Here is an 8,857-nt window from a genome sequence, read left to right on the forward strand (position 1 = left end):
GTCATCCACAGAGGAGGATCCCTGTAAATTCTGTCCAGTTTGTGTGGCACAACTCATTGTTAGTACCCATGGTGGAGAACCATAATAAAGCCTGAGTTTAGAGCAATGGAATTTTTAAGTGCTTGAGTCAGATCTTTCAGTCTTGGAGGTGAGAGGATGTCCCTTTTGTGAACTGCAAAATTCAGTGTTTGAGTGTCTTGTGTTCTCAAGTCCTAAGGAATGTGTTTCCACATACGCACACGTATTTGTGTTTGCAGATAGTATGTGGATGGAAAGGAGGGTATCAGCTAAAAGAAGTTTGGCGTGGTTTTCTAAAAGCTCTTCTTGTGACTGCTAAAAAGAGTCTAAAATTCTGTACATAATTGTTTCATTCAGGATACCTGTTACCTTTTGTGTTTTGGAGTTTTGTTACTTATTTTAGGACCTTGGACTGAATCCTGATTTTAGATTAATGTGCTAAAGCATCTGTAAGATTTTGTGGCAGTAAGTTAAATTTTTATAAACTATTTATTATTATAAACTGCAAGTCAGATATCAGATAATCAACATGTGTGTGAAAATGGCCTTCTCTGAGCAGTTTGACTAATACCAAAAAATTAACCAGTGTATGTAAAATTCAAACTGCCACATTTTGTATGGGAGGCATAACTTCGCTGTTTCTCTATGTTAATACCAGTTTTTATGTTGAATATACTTGTTCCTAAAAGCTAACAGTTTAGTTTGCTAAACCTTTTTGTCTTCAGGCAGTGTACAGCATGTTTAGAAAACAAATAAGATTGCTTTAAAGCTATAGTGTGTATCTGTCTCTGTAGGAGGAGAGGATGAAACAAAGACTAATGATGTGCAGTCACTGGGGTCTGGTGCTGGAGAATATGAGCCTATCAGTGATGATGAACTGGATGAAATTCTGGCAGGTGATGCTGAAAAGCGTGAGGATCAACAGGAGGATGAGAAGCTGCCTGGTAAAAGTATATCAACCCCCTTTTGTTATTATTTGAATATAAAGATTAGATCAGTGTGCGTATAATGCTGTTGGGATGTTGACAGTACTTCTGAATTAGAAGTGCAGTCTCTGAGCAGATTCTGTCTGTGCTTGAATCCTTTCCAAGTGCGTTGGGAAGAATGGAATTGCCTAATTGTCCTAAGTTCAGCTGGATAATCTGGGCTGTGTGAACTAGCTTTCTGAGCATTTAATTTGAATCTATCTTAGAGTGTTCAGTTGTACTGTGACTTTTCTGGATGCATAAGTAATATCTCCAAACTTGCTGGCTAAGCAGGATCTGAGCAACCTTTCACAAAAGCATTGCAATAAAAAGCAAAATATTAGGCATGAGTTGGGTTTTTTTAATCCATATAGCTTTTTATTTCTATTTCTTTTTGTATTTCTCCCATTTCCCACCCATCCAAGTGAGTTTTGACATTCTTATATGAAAGGTCCAAGAGGTCTGCAGAACAATGTTAATCTAATATATTGCTTTCAGGAGACAGCCATGTGCACAGCATGTGAAATTAATCAGCTGTAGTAAGGGGTGGTGATGTGATAACTCATTTTCTGTCAATGCTTTTGCAGATCCAGTGGATGTTATAGATGTAGACTGGTCCAGTCTTATGCCAAAGCAGCCAAAAGAACCACGTGAGCCTGGGGCTGCGCTCTTAAAATTCACACCAGGTGCTGTTATGTTGAGAGTTGGCATTTCCAAGCGATTGGCGGGACCGGAGCTCTTCACCAAAATAAAAGAGACGTGCCAGAGAGTGTTAGAAAAACCTAAAGGTAACTTCTGCAGGGATTAAACTGTGTAGTGAAATTAAACTTTTTTGTGTAGTGAAAAAGTCCTTATGCAATGTGCATTAGTTCATTTTTTTAGGTTTCAGAGACCACAGAAAGTGTATCATGAATATTGTGTGAAAATTACAGAAATGTAATACAGCAGCATGTCAGTCAGATTAGTGTTTTGATTCCAGCAATGGTAAGGAGGTCTAGACTAATAAACAAAACAAAATTGCTTTTATTTTATTGGAATATTCTTTTTGTGAGACCATTCATGTTTTCCTAGACTCAAGTGTATTAGCAGTTTCTTAGAGAGCTAAATATCTTTTCCAGTGAACTGTATTATAACATAGTAGTAGTATTTCAAGAAAGAAACAAGATTTCTTATTTTCATTCTAAGGATCCTTTCTAGAATTCATAGATAGGGGTTTTGGATCAGAATGAAGGCACTAAGTTAAATATATATATTATACCTCTACTAAAAGTGGGAAATACAATAATATACAGGTTTGGAATTTGACCAAAGTGTATGTCATAAGACATGCATGACAAACGGGATAGGCATCAATTGTACTAGTGCTGTTTCCTACAGTTCTGCAACAGCAATTGCACTGTAGGATCACTCCACCTGGCTGTTTAAAATGATACCTGAACTAATCTCAGCAATCTTTGCATGCTTCCCTGGAAGTTAAATCCTTAGTGATGATAGGAGGCTCTCCAGCACTGCCTTTGGACTGTCTTGAGTGTACTTGGATTCAGCAGAACCTTGCTCTGGAGAGGATGGGGGATTTGAAGTGCCTCTCTTGATTTTCCTTTGGTGTGTGTGTGCAGTCCCTCACACATCAGAGTTCCTACACTGTAGGCTTTCAAGTGTTTGCTCTTCCTCTGCAGTCTGCCAGGTGAATGTTCTCTGTATAGAGATGACACAGCCACAGCACATACAGTCTAAAGAAAGGCTCAAATATGGTTCCCTGAAAACTGAATGAATCTGAGCTAGGTGTTCTCAGTTCGTGTAACAGTGAAAATGCAGCATTTTCACTCTGGACTTCATGGTTGTATAATTTGTCTTCCTGTCTTATTCCTGAGGTTGGTGTTCCCATCTTTGTTCTTATTGAGGAACAAATTGAAATGTTTCTGGTAATACTATTAAATGCAGAAAGTAGGGAAATTATACCTTGTTTCAGGGTGTGCTTTTTAAATTATTTTTTCTTTGGAAGCAAAAATCTGTAGTATGTGATGTGGTGGTATTGAGATTTTTAGCTGACTTGGACTCTATTATATGCAATTGTTCCTCTAAGGATATGGACATGCTTACTTGCCAGATACGCTCAGCAAGCATCTGGCATCTGAGAAGACTCTGCAAGCTGTCCATGTTACCTTTGAAGTGGCCTTTTTGTGTCTTGCCACTTATTTCCATTTTTTGATTGTCCATTGAGGTTGTCTTTGACTTCAGTGCAGTTCTCTTTAACCTGCCCTTCATTTCATGTAACTTTCTTGTTTCTTTTCACCTTATTTAAAAACTACTGAGTTTCATCCACGTTCTTAGTGGTTTAAAAAATGCATCTTTGTCCTCTTCTGTGTTCATACTGCCAAACTGCTGAAGCAGTCTTTGCTTTTGCTTTTTTTTTTTTGCTTTGCTGTATTTCCCCCAGGGTTCTTCACATTTTGAGTGAAGTGTTAAATTCTCTGCTGAGCACCCAGCTTTACTATATAGAGGCAGCTGGATTGGACTCAGCCACGTACCTTTCCAGCTTTTTGTCCATTACATGATAATCTTCCTATTTACTGTAAAAGGGCTATAAATCAATGAGCTCTGGTCCAGCCCTGTGCGCTCTTTTTGTCTTTGCATTTCATAGAAACAGACTTGTTGCAGAGCAAGATTCACCGCAGGATCCATCTTTTCTACAAGTGTTCTTTCTGCACACAGTTTCTTTTGGTAAATGTGTTGGAGGACTGGTCCTGTCACTTGAGTTCTGTTAAATGCTTTAGGTGAGCCAGTAGGAAGGGGTAGTCCATTGGCAGCTGCTGACTTGTTCTCCAGGTTCATCCACCACAAATGAAAAATTTATTCTAGATAGTTGTATTTCACTTTTTCATAGCCATACAAAAACAGTGTTGGCACTAGCACAGTTACCTGATGTCTTGCAAAGAAGTGAAACTTGGGCTACTTTATGATTAATGCAAGTGCTAAGCAAACACCTTTTGTCCGTCACATGTCTGACCATAAATCATACCCCGTCTTATGTCCAAAGCTGTCTCTTGATTTTTAGGTTTCCCAGTGATTGCTGTCTCAATATTGCTTTCCAGTGCTGAAACTAAATACAAGGGTATCCATCCTTCCCTTTCAGTGGTGAAGGATTTATTCATGTTATTTTATAAACTCAAATACTCTTTTTCTTTTCCAAACCTTGATATTGTTTAGAAGGCAGAGATACAAATAGTAAAATGTTAAGAAAATTCATATTACTGTATGGTGCTGTTCAAAAATACCATGTCTATATTGAACTCTGCAAATCTCAATTCTTTCTAGATGCAGAAAACCTTTTTGAACACGAGCTGGGAGCATTGAACATGGCTGCACTTCGGCGAAAAGAAGAGAGAGCAGGTCTTCTCAGCAATCTGGGTCCTTGCTGCAAAGCGCTGTGCTTCCGCAGGGATTCTGCAATTCGGAAGCAGCTCATGAAGAATGAAAAGGCAAGTGGTCTGCTTACAGTGCTGGGTCAAAGTGTGGGAACACAGATGCTCCTAAGCAGAGCTTTTCTCTGGGAGATAATTTTTGTGTTTGTTGTTCTGAAGAAGATCTGGTCCTTTAAATAATAAGCTGACTTTTATTTAGAGAGGTTCTAGGGTATTTGCTTTTTATGTGAAATGAGAGATTAATTCAAATTTGAGACTAGAGCTAGTTCGTGTTTCTTATCATTTTGGTGTTTAAATTCTGGATTTGCATTTTCTATATTTAGAGAATACGTAATAAAAGTAATTAGGTATTTCAAAGGTAACTGTTGAATAACTTGCTTGCTTAAGATTCCATGTGCTTTCATAAGAATTGTAAGAATCCAAGTTAAAATTAAAACTTATGCAGTGGGTTTTATGGTTTTGTATGCTAGTAGAAAAATCATTAATTCTCCAAGTCTTTTCTAGTGGTATGATTAGAATGATTAAACCTGTAATCACTGAGAGTACTTGAGGTTAATTTCCCAGCTTGCATGTTAAAAGACGTTGTTTTCAGTTCTTCCTTTTTTTAAATTCTGTTTTCAATTTCAACAGGGTGCAACAAAACAAACTTACACAAATTCCGCAGCTATGGACAGTGACTTGTTACGGTTGAGTCTACGGTTATTCAAACGAAAGACTGTGTGCCAAGTTCCTGGGCAGGAAAAGACAGAGGACAGCAAAATTCCACAGCCAGCTCTCCAGCAGGAAGTATGTGTGACTTGAGGAAATGGCTGCAGTGGCACTTCCTTGATTTTGAGTTGATTTCTCACTACCAGTGTTGGTGTTGCTGTTTAGAACTGGTGGTTGTAAAGTGGCTCTAGAAGATTAAAGGAAATACTCCATTTGTACACAGTTAAGAGTATTGGTTTTAGATGTGAATAGGAGTGAAAAATTAAGACTTCTGTGTGGAGGTCTCTGCAGTTTTTGTAATGTTGAACCTTACACTGTAACATAAACCTGTTTTATGGTGCATCAAGTGTAATAATGTGAAGATGTCTGGGTTTAGCAGTTTATAACATCAAATGATATTAAACTGAGGAAAACCATCGATGTATCTTTTTCCTTACTATGAATGGGTATTTCCACCTTGGTCGCTCAGTACACTTCTGAAATTTGTTAAATAGCTGTGAGTCTGTTTGCATTCTTTTTTCCAAATTCCTTTCTTATAGTAGCCTCTGGTGTGGATTTGGATCAAACTCTAGCTCTTTTCCATCTTTAACGTAATGTAAAGATTCCTTTAATGAAAAGGAAATTTCCTTTAATTCCTTCTGGACACAAAACCTAGTCCAGTCAGTTAAGGCTCATTTTTTTTGTTGATTAAAGAGAAAGTTCTAAAAAACAATAAACCCAACAAAAAAACAACGAACACTTGAAGAGATTATTTATGGCCAGTTTTAGGTGTCTATACTTACGAGACTAACTGCATTTTGGACATGCTGCCTGCTTTCAAAAAGGACTGACTGGTGCATATTGAAAAGCATCTGAAGAGGAGCGCAGTCATTGCAGCAGGGCTTTGTGTGGAAACCTGCTTTTCAAACCTGATTTCCTTTTATAACAGGGTAATCTACCTGGTTGATCAGGGAAAGCCAGTTGATGTAATCTTGGATTTCAGTGAAGTTTTTGGTGCTGTCTCTCAAATACCCTTCTGGAAAAAAAGGGTATCCAGGACACAGCTGGATAAGCACATCATGCAATAGGTGAGCAGCTAGCTCATGGGTCAGGTACACAGGGTTATAGTGAATGGGGTGACAGCAGAGTGGTGACCTGTCACTAGTGGGGCTCCACAGGGCTCCATCCTCAGCCCTGTGCTCTTTGTCATCTTCATTAAGGGCTAAGTAAGCTTCCCAGTGATACTAAGTTGGGAGGAACTCTTGATTCCCTGGAAGGCAGAGAGGCCCTGAAGAGAGGCCTCAATAAATTAGAGATGGGCAATCATCACCCATATGAAGTTCAACAAGGGCAAGTGCCGGATTCTGCACTTGGGATGGGACAACCCTGGCAGTACGGACAGACTGGGGAATGAGAGCCCCATGGAAAGGGTCATGGGGACCCTGGTTGGTGGCAAGTCAGCAGTGCCCTGGCAGCCAGAAGGTCCAACCCTCTCCTGGGGTGCATGAGGCACAGCATCACCAGCCGGGCCAGGGAGGGGATTGTCCCGCTCTGCTCTGAGCTGGGGTGACTCACCTCCAGTGCTGGGGCAGTTTTAGGTGCCACAATATAAACAACACATTGAACTATTAAAGAGTGTCCAAAATGAGGATAGTGAGGATAGTGAAGGGCCCTGGGGGGATGCCATAGGAGGAGCAGCTGAGATAATTTTGTCCATTCAGCCTGGAGGAGAGCAGAGACCTCATTGTGATCTTCCACATCCTCACAAGGGGAAGAGGATGGGCAGGCACTGATCTCTTCTCTCTGGTGACCGGTGACAGGACCAGAGGAAACAGCACGAAGCTGAGATGGGAAGTTTAGGTTGGATGTCAGGAAAATATTCTTCACCCAGAGGGTGGTTGGGCACTGGAACAGGCTCTGCAGGAAAGTGGTCAGAGCACCAAGCCTGACAGAGTTCAAGAAGCATTTGGACAAGGTTTTCGGGCATATGGTGATTCCTGGGGTGTTCTCTGCAGGGCCAGGAGTCCAACTTTGATGATTCCTGTAGGTCCCTTCCAACTCAGAGGAAATTCTGTGATGGATTTTGCATTCTTTTAATCTGCTGCAGATCAGTCCCATGCAGCAGCCTGAGGGTCTTTCACAGTTGCTGAGTTTCAGGAGGTTTTGTATGTTAGCTGTAGAGGCAGCAATCAATGATGTTTTTGCTGGTTATTAAGATTTCAGAGGCATGTTAGGGACTTGTCAAGCCTGGGCTCAATATTGTAAAAATTGTTTTATTACAAAATGGGTGAAGGATCTTTGGATCATACCAGTAAGGTATCTTTAGGCAGTCTGTGTTGTCCTCGATATGAAACCAAGACTTCTAAAACCTCAGACTAAGTCTCTGTATACGCCTCTATACTTTTCCTGGCATTAAACTTGAACTGTTACTTTGAATTCTGCTCATAGAGGATAAAAAAAAAATCCATAGCTATACCTTGATACTGGATTGCTGCAGAGCAACTTGCTTTCATTGTTCTCACTCAGCTTGAAAATGAGTTATGAACCACTAAATTTTTTGACAAGTTTATATCAGTTTCCTATCCTTTTTCTCCACTTGGAACCAGCGCACTGTGGTGGGATGTTGAGTGTGCCAACAGCAGGTCTGTCTCAAATCTGTTGTGATTGCTGACAGTTGTATTGGCTTCAGGCAAAGGCCTAACTAAGAACAGCAATGCAGTTCAAATACAGAGATTTTTTTTACTACAATGCTTTCTGCAACACCTAGTACCTAAATATTCTTACACTACATTTAAAGAATTGTTGAAGAAGACATGAGGAAGTTTTTTATTCTGTTTTTTTAGGTGCCCACACAGCAGTGTATAGTATTCGTATCAAATATAAATGATGTGAGAAATCTCTGCCTTCTTTTTTTAAATTCTTACTAAATTATGTGACTCAGACAAAACTTCATTTTATGTTTTTCACTTGCTGGACATTTTTAGGTTGCTAACTATTATTTGTGATGTCATTGATGATTTTATATACGCTTATAAAAAATAACGTGTCTTAAACACTAGCACCTGAGCAAGAGTTAACAAACCAACTCTATTCAGCATTTAAATGTGTTCTCACCTGTTTTATAGCTACAGTAATGCTGTCTTTAAGCTGAAAGTATAAGATCATTGCTACCAATTATGTTAATGCCTGTTTTAACCTCTGTCTCTAAAAGACATAAAAATATTTGATAGCTAGAAACAGCCTTATCTAAGACCACAGTACACAAAATAGATCAATGGTGTGGCATTTAATTACACTGTGCTTTAAACCATCTTCCTGTAAAACGGTCAAGGTGTATATATGCACTTAGGTTGGAGAAGAATATTTCACATTACCCTAGAAAATGCAAAATAAAGTAGGTCTGATGGGCTACAGTATGTATCTCCTGAAGTGATAGGGCCCTGTCAAATCCAGTGCTGACCTGTACCATTATTTGTTGGGATTATACAAAGAACCGTGCTGAAATTGCCTCTTACACACCTTCGCTTTTATTCAATGTGCAGCACTTAGGACTGCAGAAGTATGTTACAGTACTAACAGAAAACATATGTGTTCCTGTGGGAAGCTCTAAGATTTTTTTTCAAGCATTTCCCTTTACCTGGCAAGAATTACTATACAGGTAGAGCCCAGTAAGTCGAAATTCCTGTGTATGAGTATTTTGGTCTCTATAATTTTAACTAAAAGTAATGTTTAGTTTGCAGGGAATATAAGTTAAAAACTGTCATC

General features: G+C 39.3%; 1 protein-coding gene across 4 annotated transcripts in view; it reads left to right on the top strand.

Moving 5' to 3' along the window:
- The window catches only part of ZC3H13 (zinc finger CCCH-type containing 13), a 44,139-nt gene extending 38,610 nt beyond the window's left edge, over positions 1-5,529 (top strand). For 3 of the 4 annotated variants that reach the window (XM_041466888.1, XM_041466889.1, XM_041466891.1), the window contains 4 exons: positions 813-968; positions 1,571-1,771; positions 4,299-4,462; positions 5,036-5,529. In XM_041466888.1, coding sequence (XP_041322822.1) covers positions 813-968; positions 1,571-1,771; positions 4,299-4,462; positions 5,036-5,206 — 692 coding nt within the window. In that variant the 3' untranslated portion in view covers positions 5,207-5,529. The remainder of the gene's footprint in view (positions 1-812; positions 969-1,570; positions 1,772-4,298; positions 4,463-5,035) is intronic. The other variant, XM_041466890.1, reaches the window with a different exon arrangement.
- Positions 5,530-8,857: the final 3,328 nt, after the last annotated feature.

This window comes from Pyrgilauda ruficollis, unplaced genomic scaffold (genome assembly GCF_017590135.1).
Source record: "Pyrgilauda ruficollis isolate IOZ18807 unplaced genomic scaffold, ASM1759013v1 scaffold20, whole genome shotgun sequence".
Taxonomy (NCBI): domain Eukaryota; kingdom Metazoa; phylum Chordata; class Aves; order Passeriformes; family Passeridae; genus Pyrgilauda; species Pyrgilauda ruficollis.